Below are 17,543 nucleotides of genomic sequence, written 5' to 3'. Positions count from 1 at the left end.
TTTTTTTTTTTTAATTGAGGCAGGGTCTCACTCCATCACACAAGCTAGAGTGTCGTAGCACAATCACAGCTCACTGAAGCATCTACCTCCCGAGCTCAAGCAATCCTCCCATCTCAGCCCCTCAAATAGCTGGCAACACAGGCATGCGTCCCCCTGCCTAATTTTTTTTCTCCATTTGTAGAAATAGGGTCTTCTTATGCTGCCCAGGCTGGTCTCAAACGCCTGGACTCAAGTGATCCTTTCACCCTGGCCTTCCAAAGTCCTGGGACTACAAGTATGAGCCACTGTGCCCAGCCCTATTTTTCAAACATATTAGAGAAATGACTAGGGTCTAACCTTGACAGTTCTGGATTAAGCAGGATGGAAAGACCCAAACTAGTCATATGGACAGTTTTCTGTCCTCCTCTCTTCTCTTCTCTCCACCTTCTGAGAGAATGAGCTGAGCATGGTGGTGTGTCCCTGCAGTCCCAGCTACTTGGGAGACTGAGGTAGGAGGATCACTTGAGCCCTGTAGTTTGAGGCTGCAGCTGAGCTATGATTGATTGCACTCCAGCCTGGGCGACAGAGCAACACCTTGTCTCTAAAAAACAAAAAACAAACAAAATCATAATCCCTTGACTTGGCCACTGTATCATCTGACAGAAGACATTAAAAGCTAGAAGAACTACCCAGAGGCGTCCCACAGGAAATTTCTCCGTAGGGAGACTCACCAAACCGGCAACCGCCTCCCACACTGACAGTCTCCGTGCGGTTTCCTTAGACCACAGGAAGGTGGAGGTGGACGCCACCAGTGCTGGAGCGGAAGGAATTTCCATCCTCGAACCTGCGCCTCCTTCCTCTGCAAGTCATTTACATCTTCGCTAAAGGTGTTCAGACAGGGTAGGGTGAGTCTCCCGGATGCCTATTCCACCATCATGGGAGAACTGCTGGGCGGCTTCAAATGCATCTAATGTGTTTTGGGTTTTTTGTTTTTTTGAGATGGAGTCTCACTCTATCACCTAGGCTGGAGTGCAGTGGCACAGACTCACTGTAACCTCTGTCTCTTGGGTTCAAGTGATTCTCCTGCCTCAGCCTTCTGAGTAGCTGGGATGACAGGTACCCACTACCACGACCCGCTAATTTTTGGATACAAACGGATTTCATCATGTTTGCCAGGCTGGTTTCGAACTCCTGATCTCAAGATGCAGTAATCCCAAAGTGCTGGGATTACAAGCGTGAGCCCCCACGGCCCGGCCTCTAATGGCTGTTTATCATGTTTTCTCCTACTCAGATCAATGTAAATGCCAAATGGACTTTCACTTAAGATCCTAATGGGGAAACAAAATGTCCATCATCCTGTCTCAACCAACACAGCACAGAATCGGAGATACTGGGAAAACATGCCCACGTGAGAAACACAGCGTGAAAACGCTCCAGAAAGGAGGAGTTTCTTCAAAGTACTGGTTGCACTGGTTTCATTCTTCTTGCACAAGGGAACCTTGGAAAAAAAGGGGCTGGCCAAGTTTACCCACACACACGTGGGTATTACCAAATTCATCCACATGCCCAGGTTTCTGTGCAAACAATCTGCCCTCTAGCACCTGCACCTGTGTTTCTGTCTTGCTCCTCCAATAGGATACAAGATTTGCTTCTAGGATTCTAAAGTGCATAGGTCAGGCAGGGTGCAGTGGCTCATGCCTCTCATCCCAGGACTCTGGGAGGATAAACTGGGAGGATCACTTGAGGTCAAGAGTTCAAGACCAGCCTGGGCAACATGACAAGACTCTATCTCTACAAAAAAATCAAAACAATAGCCTGGTGTGGTGACACACGCTGTAGTCCCAGCTACTCAGGAGGCTGAGGTGAGAGGATCCGTTGGGCCTCGGACATCGATGCTACAGTGACACCATGTCACTGCACTCCAGCCTGGGCATCCGAGTGAGACCCTGTCCAAAAAAAGGAGATAATGGTATTTATCTCTCTGTGCAGTATTTATCTCTCTGTGCCTGGCTTATTTCTCAGAGCATAATGACCTCCAGTTGCATCCACACTGTTGCAAATGAGAGGACTTTATTCTCTTTACAGGCTGAATAGTACTCCATTGTGTACAGACGCTGACGGGCACATGGGTTGTTGCCCTATCTTGGTTGTTGTGACTTGTGCTGCAGTGAACCTGAGAGTGCAGGTATCTCTTCATTGTATGTGATTTTAAGCTACTATATTTATGGTCCTTCATTCCAGCAACCATGCAAGACTAAGACAGTATGAAGGAACATGAGAGAGATATCAGAAGTCAACCAAAAAGGGGAATCTTCTAAGAAGTCAGTTTTAATTGTGGTGACACTACAATATTGCTTCAGGAGAATTTCCAACATATCCCTGGATGCATTACAATTTGCATAGGGGCTATGATCTGAATTATGTCCCCCGAAAAATCGTATATTGATGCCCTAATCCCCAGACTTTAGCATGTGGCTATTTGGAAATGGGGCCCTTGAGGAGTTAATTAAGGTAAAATGAGGTCATTAGGGTGGGCCCTGATCCAATAGGACTGCTATCCTGGTAAGAAGAGGAGGTTGGGTGTGGTGGTTCATACCGTAACCACAGCACTTTGGGAGACTGAGGCAGGAGGACTGACTGAGGCCGGAATTTGAGACCAGTCTGGGAAACATAGGGAGACTCCATCTCTAGGAAAAATGTGTATATATAAGCTGAGCATGGTAGTGCACACTTGTGGTCCCAGCTTACTCAAGAGGCTGAGGTATGGAGTGTTGCGTGGGCCCAGGAAGCCAAGACTGCAGGAAGCTATGATAGCACCACTGAATTCTGGCCTGGGCCAGAGCAACATCCTATCTCTAAAAAAACAAAAATAAAAAAAGAGGAGATGAGGACACAGAGAGGGATGGCCCTGTGAGGACACAGGGAGAAGACAGCGTCTATCTAGGAGAGAGGCATCAGAAGGAACCAGCCCTGCCCACACCGTGATCTCAGACTTCTAGTCACCAGGACTGTGGGAAAATTAATTTCTATTAAATAAGTCACTCAGTCTGTGGTATTTTGTTATGACAGTCAGAGCGAACTAACACAATTACACCCTGCATTCATTCTCAAAAGGACTCCTGTGGCTTCAACCTCCAAAACAGACCAAGAAACCTGCAACTTATTATCTCAGTGGTGAAACCCCGTCTCTACTAAAAGGACAAAACTTACCTGGGCATGGTGGCAGGCACCTGTAGTCCCTGCTGCTCAGGAGACTGAAGCAAAAGAAACACTTGAACTGGGCGGTCAAGGTTGCAGTGAGCCGAGACTGCCACTGCACTCCAGCCTGGGTGACAGAGCTAAACTCCATCTCAGGGGAAAAAAAAGTCTGCCACCAAGCTCTGCAAGACCTGGCCACCGGGAAGGCATATGCAGTTTCACACTGGGGAGAAGAGGAAACTGATGGACAGAAAAGGTTCACTTTTTGGAGACTCTAAGTGTAGCAGGCATTGTGTAATCATGTGCCTTGATACTTCCTTTTCTTTATTTTTGACATAGGGTCTTGCTCTGTTGCCCAGGCTGGAGCACAGAAGCACCATCATGGGTCACTGCAGTCTCTACCTCCTGGGCTCAAGAAATCCTCCTGTCTCAGCTTCCCTAGTAGTTGGGACTACATACAAGTGCATGCCACCACACTCAGCTACTTTAAAAAAATTTTTTTTGGCCAGACGTGGTGGCTCATGCATATAATCCCAGCACTTTGGGAGACTGAGGTAGGTGGATCACAAGGTCAGGAGTTCAAGACCAGCCTGGCCAAAACGGTGAAACCATGTCTCTACTAAAAACTACAAAAATTAGCCAGGCACGGTGGCAGGAGCCTGTAATCCCAGCTACCTGGGAGGCAGAGGCAGGAGAATCACTTGAACCTGGAGAATCGTTCTCCAGGTTCTCAAAAAAAAAAAAAAAAAAAAAAATTGAGATGGGGTCCTACTACATTGCCCAGACAGATGAGCTCATGGGCTAAGCGATGCTGCCACCTCAGCATCCTAAAATACTGGGATTACAGGCGCAAGCCTCCACAACTGGCCTCCCATGAATTTTTATTTTTTGAGACAAGGTCTCTGCCATCCAGGCTGGAGTGCAGTAGCAAGATCTCAGCCCACTGCAGCGTCAATCTGCTGAGCTCGCGATTGTCATGCCTTCGCCCTCGTTTGATTTTCACAAACCATGTCTCTTCCTGGAGGTGGCTGTCTGCTGCTTTCAAAACTTTAACGTCTCCCTTCTTTGCAGCGTGCCCATGAACTGTAGTCCCAGCTACTTGGTTGGCTGAGGTGGGAGGATCACTTGAGCCCAGGAGTTCGAGACCAGCATGGGCAACATAGCAACACCCATCCCTACAAAAATAAATAAATAAACTAACTGAGTGTGGCAGTGCATGTCTGTAGTTCCAGCTACTTGGGAGGCTGAAGTGGCAGGATTGCTTGAGCCAGGGAAGTGGAGGCTGCAGTGAGCTATGGCTGCACGACTATACCCTAAACTGCACTACAGAGTGAGACTCTGTCTTTAAAACAAAGAAAAAAGAGGTGGTGGCTCATGCCTGTAATCCCAGCACTTTGGGAGTCCGAGGCGGGTGGATCACGAGGTCAGGAGATCAAGACCATTCTGGTTAACATGGTGAAACCCCATCTCTACTAAAAATACAAAAAATTAGCCAGGCATGGTGGCAGGCGCCTGTAGTCCTAGCTACTTGGGAGGCTGAGGCAGGAGAACAATGTGAACCTGGGAGGCAGAGCTTGTAGTGAGCCAAGATTGCACCGGTGCACTCCAGCCTGGGCAACAGAGCAAGACTCTGTCTCAAAAAAAAAAAAAAAGAGAAAAAAGAAAATAACGCTAATGTTGTCATGGTGGAGCTTCTGCCCATAGAGAAACTAATGTACATAGTGTACCCGTCCAGTACTTGGCATCAGTGAGTGTCATAAGAACAACTGTCGATAGTGCCATCATCCATCATTTCTTTATTCACACACAGAGTGACCAGCTTGTCCCTGTCTCTGACTGCGACTTTCCTGGCTAGCACTGAAGGTTTCCCACCTCGGGAAACCCCTGGCACATGAGGAGGGTTGATCTCTCTATCCATGCAGTGGCTGGTCTTGGGCACGCACTAAGTGCCGGGTCTGTTCTCTGAATGTGGGAGATGAAAGTGACTCCAACACACAGAGGTCCCGGCACTCTTGGCATCTATGTTCCAGCAGCGGAGGCAGGCGGAATGCTTGAGCCCAGGAGTTCAAGACGAGCCTGGGCAACACAGTGAGACCCCGTCTCTTTTCTTAAAGTAAATCCTGCACATGTATCTTAATTTAACTTAAATTTAATGTAACATGCATTTTAACTTAAAACTAAATTAAATTTAAAAAATAAAATGAAATAAACAATGAAGAGGAGAAACCGGCAGGACTTCTATCCTTGGAAATGTTCTCTGATGTGTAATATTTTATCTCATCTCCTGGCATTTGTGTGATGCACTTAAATGGAAACTGTCATTCCTACATGCATGAGCCGGTTTCACACGGGGCAACCACACAAGATAAACAAGATTAAAGGGCTGAGCTCCACTTTCTGTGTATTGTTAGGCCACAAACAACACTCCTAATTGCTATGTCAACACTGCCCACAAGGCTGCTGATTTATGCACACAGTAAAATCTCACCAGTTCAGATGCCATTCGTGCCGGCTGCATGCTGGTGTGAGAGACAGGGTGGAGATGCCATGGACTCAATGTCTGTGTGCCCCTAAAATTCCTGTGTTGAAATCCTCACCTGCAAGGTAATGGTGTCAGGGGGTGAAGCCCTAGGGAGGTGATGAGGTCGTGAGGGTGGAGCCTCATGAATAGGATTAGAAGGTGGAGCCTCATGAATGGGATTAATGCCCTTATTAAGGGGCCTCAGAGAGCTCCCTCACCCCTTCCACCATGTAAGGACACAGCAAAAAGGCACCATCTATGAACAAGGAAGCAGGTCCCCACCAGACACCCAATCTGCCACGCCTTGATCTTGGACCTCCAGCCTCCCGAACTGGGAATAAATGTCTGTGGTTTGCTAGTCAGGAGGCTGAGGCAGGAGAATGGCATGAACCCAGGAGGCGGAGCTTGCAATGAGCCTAGATTGCACCGCCACACTCTAGCCTGGGCAACAGAGTGAGACTCTGTCTCAAAAAAAAAACAAAAAAGCCACTCAGTCGGTGGTGTTTTGTACAACAGCCTGAATGAACTATCTTATGGTATTAATAAGACCCCAGCAACGAGGAGAGGAAAGGAAAATTCTGCCCAGTTTAGGAGAACCTTTTATTCTTTAATTCCCAGTATCCACCCCTGCATCTCTTTCTTCTCCTTTTCTTCTTTCTGACTTTACTACATGACCAGGCATGCCCACAGTACCAGTGGCGTTATCAGCACCAGCTCACATTCCTTCCCTTATTTGGGAAAAGACTGGCTCTCTAGTTCAGCACAGACGACCGCCTCCTCCTCTCCCCTCTCTCCCATCATGTGCCCACCTTATCATTAAAGAAAGTTTAAATGTTAAGCCAATCGGGTCTAGTTTAGATTGTGCAGTCTGACCCCAGCCAACGGGGAAAGGACATAGGGACAGGAATTGCCTTACGAATAAAAACTTCTACTCTCCTTTGTTCGGGGTGCTCTTGGGGCAACCAGCCATATGGGAGGGCACCCTCGTGTGCAGCAGTAAATTTGTTTTGCTGAGAAATCCTTTGTCTAAGGGCTCGTTTTCCTTACAACTCCAAGCTTTATTTCTAAAAACCAAGGACGGGATTAAAAACTACCAGTATTAAACACTTCAGATTTCAGAACCATGTATCATTAATTATGAAGATCTACTAGCTCTTAAAAAATATACAGTATTTTCAGATAGTATACCACGTGAAAGTTAAAAAAAAAAATGTGTTGAGGAAGACCAAGTAGTCTGTGGTGAGGGAATTCATTCTGCACCATGGTTTGGAGGGTGGTAGCTGCCCAAATCCACACACTGGGTAAAACTGCACAGAACTCTATACACACACTTGCAAACACAAATGAGCACCTTCTGAAAACTAACAAAGGCTGAACAAGCCGGGCACGATGGCTCATGCTTGTATACAATCCCAGTACTTTGGGAGGCTGAAGTGGGAAGATTGCTTGAGACACCAGGAGATCAAGACTTGGCAACATAACAAGACTCTGCCTCTACAAAACATACAAAAATTAGCCGGGTATGGTGCATGCCTGTAGTTCCAGCTATTCGGGAGGCTGAGTTGAGAGGATCACTTGAGCCCAGGAATTCAAGGCTGGAGTGAGCTGAGATCACACCACTGTCCTCCAGACTGGCCAACAGAGTGAGATCCTGTCTCAAAAAAAAAAAAGCTGAACGAGGTATGTGTTCTCTTTAATAGGGATATACCAACATCGATGACATGGTTCTGATATTGTCCCACGGATATGAAGACGTCACTATGGGGAAGCTGGCTGAAAGGTCCGTGAGACTCCAGGTACTGTTTTTGAAATCTCCTATGAAGTCTGTATTTCAAAATACACACATTTTTAATACTGGTCTAGGAACTTTGAAGTCTTCCTCACAGTAACCATGTAGGATAGGTTCTGTTATTACTTCCCTTTTTTTTAAATAAGCAAATGCGAACTAGGTTGAGCAAAGGAAAACGAAATGTGGACCCAAAGCCTGGCCACCGGTTTACCTGCTGAATTACCTCCTTCCTGACAGGTTAACACTCGGGGTGCCCACAGAAACAAGCACTGGGTCGTAGATGCCAAATGATTCAATAAAAACACTTTCAGGAAAAAACCTAAGCTTTTTGAGTTTTGTTGTTGTTGTTGTTGTTGTTGTTGTTGTTGAGATGGAGTCTTGCTCTGTCACCCAAGCTGAAATGTGGTGGCGTGATTTCGGCTCATTGTAACCTCAGACTCCCTGGTTGGGATGGTCTTAATCTCCTGACCTCATGATCCATCTGCCTCAGCCTCCCAAAGTGCTGGGATTACAGGCATGAGCCATCATGCCCATCCACACCTAAGTATTTTTTATCTGATATATAGAGAAAGTAATTCTCAAGTAATCATTTTAAGTGGGAAGATTGATAAAATAAGGCTGGTAGATTGCTGCACAGAGAGTCATCCTCTCTATGTAGTGTAAGTTTTTCACTTCCATAACATATATTTATTTGATTTTGTTTCATTTTTTAGACAGAGGATCTCACTCTATCACCCAGGATGGAGTAGAGTAACATGACTATGGTTGACTACAGCCTTGACCTCCTGGGCTCAAGTGATCCTCTTGCCTCAACTTCCCAGGTGACTAAGAGAACAGGTATGCACCAACATGCCCAACTAGCTATTATTACTATTTTTTTTAAGAGATGAGGGTCGCTCTGTATTGCCTAGGCTAGTCTGGAACTCATGGCCTCAAGCCATCCTCCCACCACAACCTCCCAAATAGCGGGGACTACAGGCACATACCACTGTACCCGGCCCAGATTTTCCTTTTTTAAAGCACAATTGTTTTCCCTCATAGAAATAAGCACAGCTTGGTTATATGAACAGAAATGTGAAGAACCAGATTGAAACCCATTTTTTTCTCTAAGGAGTAGTATGGCTGTTCTGATACAAAGTTCCTAAAACTATTAAATCAGCCTTTAAACAAGACGTACTACAGAATCCCTTTATGCACAAAGAAGAAAAAAAAAATCCATTATCAGATTTTTCACAAGTGCAAACTGCACTCTTTTTCCTAACTACCTGAACTGGAGGAAACTGGTCAATCTAGAACACTGACACTTTCTTTTCTTTTTCCCTCTGTCGCCCAAGCTGGAGTGCAGGGGTGTGATCTTGGCTCACTGCAACCTCTGCCTTTTGGGTGCAAGCAATTCCTTTGCCTCAGCCTCCTGTGAAGCAGGGATTACAGGCACCTCCCACCACGCCCGGCTGATTTTTATATTTTCTCAGTAGAGACAGGGTTTTGCCATGTTGGCCTGGCTGGTCTGGAACTCCTGAGCGCAAGAGATCTGCCTGCCTCGGCCTCCCAAAGTGCTGGGACTACAGGCAAGAGCCACCACACCCAGCCTGTGATTGGCTTTAAGTCATAGAAAATAGGATTGTTCAACTGGCAATCTGCATATAGATCCCCTCCGCCCACCCCCCAAAAAGTTCAGTACTCCTGGGGGTGCTTGTTTGGGGCCTGAGAGAATTAGGAATGAGTGGAAAAGAGCACTGAAAAGCAAACTTATGTTCCTGCAGGGACAGCCTAGGATGAAGAGAGGTCACACCCAGCCAGACTGGGTGTCAACTCCAGACTGAGACTCGAGCTCGTTCCTCACTCTTCATCAAGCCTTGGAAAAGAGTCCAAAGCTGCTGTAGATTGTGGCTCAGAGATACAATCGTGAAGGCTCTACAACGCTTAGTATATTTTAGAATTTATTCTAATTCTTTTAGGTGAATCACACTTAGACTGCTCTTTAATCAACAATAAAGAAAAGGGCTCGGATAAAATGCTGCAGTTAACGTCACAGCTTTGGTAGCTGTGAAGCTGTCATGAGAGAGTGTTCCAGACACACACACATACACACACACACACACACACACACCCCCTGGGTCCTGGTCTCCTGCTGTCCAATGAATATGGGATACCTACCTCTCCTGTCACACCCTTGGAGCCCACCAGAAGTTATACTTGAGAAAAGAGCATCATCCTCATTAAGAGAGCACTGACTGGACTGAAAAAAAAACAGCTGACCTCCCCGCCCAGCCAGCTTGGTCCCCAGAGGAAATGACACTCTATTTTTTAAAATGAGGTTACCCGCTGGGCACCCTAAGCTAACTTGATGTCAAACTGAGTGGCCCCCTGTCACACCAGAGCTCCTCACCTCTGCCGCCCTGGGGCCCGCTTCCTGCTCTCTGCCCCGGCCTCCAGCTCCAGCTCCACCCTTCCCAAGAGACCCATGTGGGTGCCCCAAAGAATGACAAACTCTGGTGCTGAGTGCCAAGGAAAGGCTGGATCTCATCCATTTTCCATTGTCGAGTTGTATTTCCACCGATTGTGGCAGCTGAAGCAGTCAGGGTTCCTGCCCCACCCTTCCTCCCCGCAAAACACACACAGCATTAAGATTAGATCACGACAACCTTGGGGGGGGGGGACCAGGAGAAGAGGGAAAGCAGAAAGAGCGAAGGGAGGGAGTCAGAAACAGAGCAGAGAGACCAAGACAGTAAGGGGACAGGGAGAGAGGCATAGACAGAGGAGGAGAAATGCAAATACACGAACAGGGTCACAGAAAGGGAGAGAGAAGAAAAACAGAGAAAGAGATAGAGAATGAGATAGGAGGAGGGAGGGAGCGAGAGAGAGGGCCTCGTCCCACACTGTCTTTCCAAACTCAGGCTTTATTCGTGGGCCCTTCCTTCAAGGTCTAAGTGGCAAAGAACTCACTGAAGGAAGCTAAGTCCCCTCTTCCTCAGCGGTTCTGAAGACCCACTGGCTATGCCCGCGGGTCTTCCTATGCCATAAAGTATGACCTTGAACCCTTGGGATTCCCAGCCCAGCTTCCTCCTTTCCAAAATGTGAGGACAAACAGGAGTTAGAGGGCCTGAGAGCCCCCGCATCACCAACACACCCAGGACACCCCCTCTGTTCTCCCGTTTATTTTCTTGACAACCAACACCCCACTTAGCCACACAGAGTCCCTAAGAGGCACAGGCGGGCTGGTGACAACTGTTTAAACTCAGCTCCCATGTTCGGTTGGGATATTCTGACCCACTCAGGGCTGTCCCATAAACCAGCGCGTGTCCGGATCCAAGCGTACCGAGAACTCGAAATCTCTGTCAAGCTGCCCATTCGGGGTTAAGTTCAAAGACAGAGGACAAAGGAAACGAAGAAAGCGCCCAATACAGTAATTATCCACTTCAGACGAACAAGACGAAAAGCACAGGCAGTGTCAGGACATGTTAGGATCCTTTCCCAACTCCGCCGTCCCCATCCCCACAAAGCCACGGAATACCTGTTCCCTGGAGCCCAGTTGCTCCCGCAGCCGGTGGAGAAACCTGTACACTCCCCGCCGAGGACCCTGCCACTAGGCAAACAGGGAGGCTGGCCTGGAGGAGACCCGCAGGGGCCTTCAGAACTCGCGCCCGAGACCCTGGAGCCGCCGTATGGGAGGCGCACGAGGTTGCCGAGGCGAGGGGACCCACAGGAAGTTTGGTGACGTCGGACCACCCAGCCCCAGACTGCTGTGTGTGCGGTGGATGCAGGGTGGTCTCAGACAGGAGCCGTCGGTGTTCCAGGGAACGCAACCGGCCGGGCCGGTCTGGGGGACTCGCCGGGGCTGGGGGTGTGGGTACGCTCCAGTTCTCTGAGTGGCCCTCTAGGAGACCCAGTGGCAGGGGCAACCCCGCGCGGGGACCCTGAGCCAGAGCGGCGGGGTAGGGCCCTACCCAGGAGGCCAGCACCCGGGGCCCTTTGTCTGACTATAGCGTCCCGGCCGCGCCGCGCGCCCTTACGGGCCAAGTCTCCGCGCGCACTCGCTCACCCACGGTGACCAGCGTGTCGAAGTCCTGCAGGCGGTAGGCAGGCGGCTCCAGCGACCGCGCCTCGGAGCTAGGGCAGAGCGCGGGCACCCAGTCGGGGGTCTCCTCCGCCACCTCTAGGGCGATGTTCGCCGCTGCGGCCTCCTGGCCTAGCCCGCGCGCCTCCATGGGAACGCACTCAGGTCCGGGGCGCCGAGCCAGGCCGGAGTGCTCAGGTAGCCGGGCTTCCCGGGACGCAGCCTAGGAGGGCCGCGCGGCGACAGCATCAACGCAGGCTCCCCATGCGCGCCCTAGCCTCCTGGTGCGCGGCCCGGCGCTGTTGACAGAGCGACCGGGACAATGGTGGGGCGGCGCTCACTGCACAAACAGCAACGACCCCGGAGCGAGCAGCCGCTGGCCTCGCGGGGCCGGCACCGAATGCCAGAAGGCTGCGGGAAAGGCGGGGGCCGCGGCCCTGGCTCTGGGTGCGCGAGCCAGGGGGTCCTGAGTATTCCTGGTCTCGCGCCAGCCGCGTGCTCCACCTGGGTAGCCGCGTACGCGCTGATGGGGCGGGCAGAAGCAGCCTGGGCGTGGTCAGGCCTCTCCCCGCCCCCACCGGGCCGCGGGGCTGGGGCGTCACCTTCGCGCAGGCTCCGCAGCCGCCGCTACCCATCTCAGTAGCCGGAGACGTGGGCGTGCGGGCGACTCCAGCCGTCTAGGGCAGGGGCGGCTCTGGGAAGGTGCCCACGCCCCCTCTGCGCCCGGGGTGACCCTGGGGTGGGACCCAGGCTGACTTCTCCCTGGGGACGCACTGGCCGGTCATCCGCGTCGCTGCACCCAAGCCCAGAAGATGGGGAGGCGGGAGGCGAGAGGGGGAGGCTGGAGGGCCCGGGGACTGGGAGCGCATTGCTCAGCAAAAGTGAAGTTCACAAATAAAACCTGCAATTGGCGTTTGGTGAGGAGTGGGACTCGGATTAATCTGGCTACTCAAGACGCGCGCTGCGCGCGGATCCCCGAGAGGGTCTGCTGGGTCTGGGAGACAAGGTCAGCGGCCTGGTGTCGCTATAGGCCTGGTGATTCCAGATTTCTAATTGGAAGGGGAGAGGAAGGGCGGGCGCGACCCGGTGCGTTTCTTTGCAGCTTCCTGTGGATCAAGAATTCTTTCCAAATAAACATTTCATTAAATAACTCAGGAGAGACAGATTTGAGAGATCTCCCGAACAAATGTAGCGCGTGAAATTTAATTGGTCACTGTTTGAAACGCTCCAGCGACAACCCGATAAAGACTTGTGCACAATTCTTTTTTTTTTTTTTTTTTTTGAGACGGAGTCTTGCTCTGTCGCCCAGGCTGGAGTGCAGTGGCCGGATCTCAGCTCACTGCAAGCTCTGCCTCCCAGGTTCACGCCATTCTCCTGCCTCAGTCTCCTGCCTCCAGAGTAGCTGGGACTACCGGCGCCCGCCACCTCGCCCGGCTAGTTTTTTGTATTTTTTTAGTAGAGACGGGGTTTCACCGGGTTAGCCAGGATGGTCTCACTGCACAATTCTTTATCGGGTTGTCGCTGGAGCGTTTCAAACAGTGACCAATTAAGTTTCAGCAAACTATCGCAAGAACAGAAAACCAAACACCGCATGTTCTCACTCATAGGTGGGAACTGAACAATGAGATCACCTGGACTGGGGAAGGGGAACATCACACACCGGGGCCTATCATGGGAAGGGGAGAGGGGGGAGGGATTGCATTGGGAGTTACACCTGATGTAAATGACGAGTTGATGGGTGCTGAGGAGTTGATGGGTGCAGCACACCAACATGGCACAAGTATACATATGTAACAAACCTGCACGTTATGCACATGTACCCTAGAACTTAAAAGTATTTAAAAAAAAAAAAAAAAGGTCAAAAAAAACAAAAAAGAATTGTGCAGACGCATTTCAATTTCAGAAACGCAAAGTTGTTTTTTGTTTTTCCTGGCTTAAGTGTGGCTCAGACAATAGTAGAACATACTTATATTTAAAAACTCTATCCGTGTGGATTTGAAATGCAAATATAGCTAGACATTTGGTCACCACTTTCCCCAGGGAAATGCAGACACTTCTTAACTTGCAGGCCTGACATGGCCTGGACACTGCGCCCGTGACCCGCTACCAAGGCAGCCCAGGCTGCCGTTTCGCCGACTACACTTTGAGCAACAAGGGGTCAAACCGCAAACGTCTTTTGTTTTGAGGGATCTCAGCGATTCTGAGACTGGAAGGGTCTCCAGACCCTCAGTCCGCAGGTCAGGGGGGCCTTCTGAGAGGCAAAGCGGCCTGTAAGTCAGAATGGACACATTTTTAAGGGGACCAGGCCGAGCCATCCTTGTGCAGCTAACAGTGAGTGGGAGTCAGGAAGTTTGAACTCGGTTCAGGCTTTGGATTTCTGGCCCCTAGCTGCCAGCCTCGCCCCAGCCTCCACCTGCATTTTGTGGGTGGCATATCCCCCCAGGGGTGACACCGCTCTCTATGCTCTGCAAAATCCTGAGCTGGAATGCAAAACATGTGCGACACCAGCAGGCCCCCGCCATTCCCTGAACCTGGTTAGGACAAGTCACGGCCCTGCCAAGCAAGCTTCACCAGCAAGCTGTGCAATCCCTTGACCCTGGTTAGGACAGGAAACGGCCCTGCCAAGCCCTGCCTGGCTGAGGGGTTAAGGGCCAGCCAGGAACGCGCACTCAGGAAAAGTTCGTGTCACCCCGCGGAACGCGCGCCGTCTCCACTAGGGCCTGACCTTGGAAATGCAAGGCTGCGGCCTCATAAAGTCCTTTTAATCAAGGCCTGGGTTTCACACCCAATTAAGCAGATGTCTTTGCCTGCAGATTGCGCGCAGGAAGAAGAACGTGGCGCAGATTTGCAGCGTCAAACTCTGCTTGGGCAGCTTGTTAGTCTGACTCCACCGATCCCACTCTGAACTTGAACACATAGCAACCTCTTCTTAGAAACAGACCCTGCACGTTTCTCAACACCTTGCTTGACAAAGCAGCTTTCATCTGGAAGGATCATAAAAATCCTTGAGAAACCACAGCCTATTACTTAAGAGACAAAAAAGGAAAATCCCTGTGAGTTAGGCATGATAGGGTCATTATCGCCTTAATGAAGTGGCATTAATTTGCAGTGAAGTCAGGAAATGCTGAACTCTGCCATTCCGAAGGAATAAGTCCCTGACCCTAAACCAGAATGAGCTATAAATTCAATACAATGATAGGTGCAGGTGTTGTTAAATATGAGAGGAATCAAAATTGTACCATCTGGCTGAGCGCAGAGGCTCACACCTGTGATCTCAGCACTTTGGGAGGCACTGGGGTTTGAGACCAGTCTGGGCAACATTGGAACACACCTCCCATCTCTATCAAAAATAAGTTTTTTAACTAGCCAGGTGTGGTGGTGCACACCTATAATCCCAGCACAGAGGCAAAGGCACAAGGATGCCTTGAGCCCAGGAGGTCGAGGCTGCAGTGAGCTATGACTGCGCCACTGCCCTCCAGCCTGGGCAAGAGAATGAGATCCTGACTGAAAAAAAAAAAAAAATCTACCATCTCTGAAGGGAGGTGAACACTCTTTAAGCATGTATACTGTATGTGTGTGTTTGTGTATGTATGTGTGTTTATATAGTGTACATATATCCACTATATGTTATATATAGTGAGTTAGATATGTTATATACTTGTGTATATGTATGTGTACCTAAGTATGCATATATATGACATATAATATATTTTGCATAAATGCTACATAAAATATTTCTATATATGCTGATATAAAATCTTTTTTGTTCTCATTTTATTTTTTATTTTTTCATTTTTATATATTGAGAAGGTACAAGTGCAGATCTTCTGTTTCTGAGTAATTTTACTTAAGATAATGGCCTCTACTTCAATCCCTGTTGCTGCAAAATGTATTATTTCATTCTTTTTTACAGCTGCATAGTATTCCATAGTGTGTGTTTGTGTGTGTGTGTATATATAACATCTTCTTGTCTGAGCTCAGGGGCTCACACCTGTAATTCCAGCACTTTGGGAGGCCAAGATGGGTGGATCACCTGAGGTCAGGAGTTCCAGACCTGCCTGGCCAACATGGGGAAATCCCATCTCTACTAAAAATACAAAAATTAGCTGGGCGTAGTGGCAAGCATCTGTAATCGCAGCTACTAAGGAGGCTGAGGCAGGAGAATTGCTTGAATTGAACCTGGGGAGCAGACATTGCAGTGAACAAGATCACACCGTTGCACTCCAGCCTACTGTAGACATGGTAGCATGCACCAGTAATCCCAACATACTTGGGAGGTCAAGGTGGCAGAGTCACTTGAGCCTAGGAGTTTGAGGCTGCAGTGAGCCATAATCACACCACTGCCCTTTAACCTGGGTGACAGAACAAGACTCCACGTCTTCAAAATAATAAATAAATAAATAAGGATCTGACTCAAGTGAATTCCAAATAACAAGGCCAGTGTTGTATATTATAGGAAACAGAAGATTTGGTTAAGAGTTTTCACACACTTCTTTGCTTTCCCACATTGACATTATAGGGATCTAAATATTTAAAGGATCTCTCATTAACATATTACAAAACACAGTGATGGGTGACCATAATCTTTTTCTTTTTAAATAGAGATGGGGTTTCACTATGTTGCCCTGGCTGACCTCAAACTCCTGGCCTCAAGTGATCCTCCCATCTCAGTTTCCCAAATTGTGGGATTATAGGCAAGTGCCACCACATCCAGCTAATTAAATTTTGTGTGTGTGTGGAGATGGGGTCTTGATATGTTGCCCAGGCAGGTATCACAAACTGCTAGGCTCAAGCGATCCTCCTGCCTCAGCCTCCCAAAGTGCTGGGATTACAGGTGTGAGCTACTGCAGCCAACCATGGTGAATTCACTCCTAAGTCGTCTTTCTTACTGACTCACTTCAATACATATCATTAATATTATTCTTTGAGTACAACATTACCTGTGATGTTCAAACATGGAGAAAACCTGTCTCTACTAAAAATACAAAAATCAGCCAGATGTCGTGGTGCATACCTATAATCTCAGCAACTCCAGAGGCTGAAGCAGGAGAATCGCCTGAACCCAGGAGGTTGCAGTGAGCCAAGGTCAAGCCACTGCATTCCAGTCTAGGTGACAGAGTGAGACTCCATCACACACACACACACACAGAGACACACACACACACACAAATTAAAAAATAAAAATAAAGTAATGGGAAAAGCAGCGATTACTTTTGCTCCAACCTAATATTTCACATCTACCTCTTGAAGGAAACACATATCCTCCTCTGATAAAACCATAATTACTAATGCAAATATAATGGTTCTCCATGATGGCAGAGAGCCAGGTGAGCAGAGACTATACTCTTGGCACAGCAACAGTTAGTAATTTCTGCCCCTGACGTTTTTCCTCCGGAGGTCCCCTGTGACTCTGAAACCTCATTCCTTGTTGGTTTTTAGGGATTACAGTGATATCATTTTCATGCCACCTTGTCTAAGAAAATTACAGCTAAATAGAAGGAATACATTCTAGAGTTCTATAGCACTACATGATAACTGGAGTTAAAAATGATATAGGCCAGGTGAAATGGCTTACACCTGTAATCCTAACATTTTGGGAGGCCAAGGTAGGAGGATTGCTTGAGGGCAGGAGTTTCGGACCAGTCTGGGAAATAAGATGAAACCCTGTCTTTACAAAAAATACAAAATTAGTTGGGCATGGTGGCTTATGTCTGTAGTATCAGCTACTCAAGAAGCTGAGGTGGGAGGATTCCTTGAGTCTGGGAAGTTGAGGCTGCAGTGGTTGTGATGACACCACTGCACTCCAGCCTGGGTGACAGAGAGAGACCCTGTCTCAAAAAAAAATTATATATGTGTGTGTGTGTGTGCATATTTGTGTATATATATGTGTATGTATGTATACGTGTGTGTGCATATACGTGTGTGTGTATATATATATGCCAGGCTCCATGGCTCACTCCCATAATCCCAGCACTTTGAGAGGCCAAGGCAGGTGGGTC

At 48.7% G+C, this 17,543-nt stretch overlaps 1 protein-coding gene across 4 annotated transcripts in view; it reads right to left on the bottom strand.

Moving 5' to 3' along the window:
* The window catches only part of LOC139360993 (cAMP-dependent protein kinase catalytic subunit PRKX-like), a 99,629-nt gene extending 87,540 nt beyond the window's left edge, over positions 1 to 12,089 (bottom strand). For 3 of the 4 annotated variants that reach the window (XM_071089489.1, XM_071089490.1, XM_071089492.1), the window contains exon 1: positions 11,530 to 12,089. In XM_071089489.1, coding sequence (XP_070945590.1) covers positions 11,530 to 11,695 — 166 coding nt within the window. In that variant the 5' untranslated portion in view covers positions 11,696 to 12,089. The remainder of the gene's footprint in view (positions 1 to 11,529) is intronic. The other variant, XM_071089491.1, reaches the window with a different exon arrangement.
* Between the last annotated feature and the right edge of the window lie 5,454 nt (positions 12,090 to 17,543).

The sequence above is a fragment of the Macaca nemestrina genome, chromosome Y (genome assembly GCF_043159975.1).
Source record: "Macaca nemestrina isolate mMacNem1 chromosome Y, mMacNem.hap1, whole genome shotgun sequence".
Classification (NCBI taxonomy): Eukaryota; Metazoa; Chordata; class Mammalia; order Primates; family Cercopithecidae; genus Macaca; species Macaca nemestrina.
This window is presented reverse-complemented; position numbering and strand designations above follow the sequence as displayed.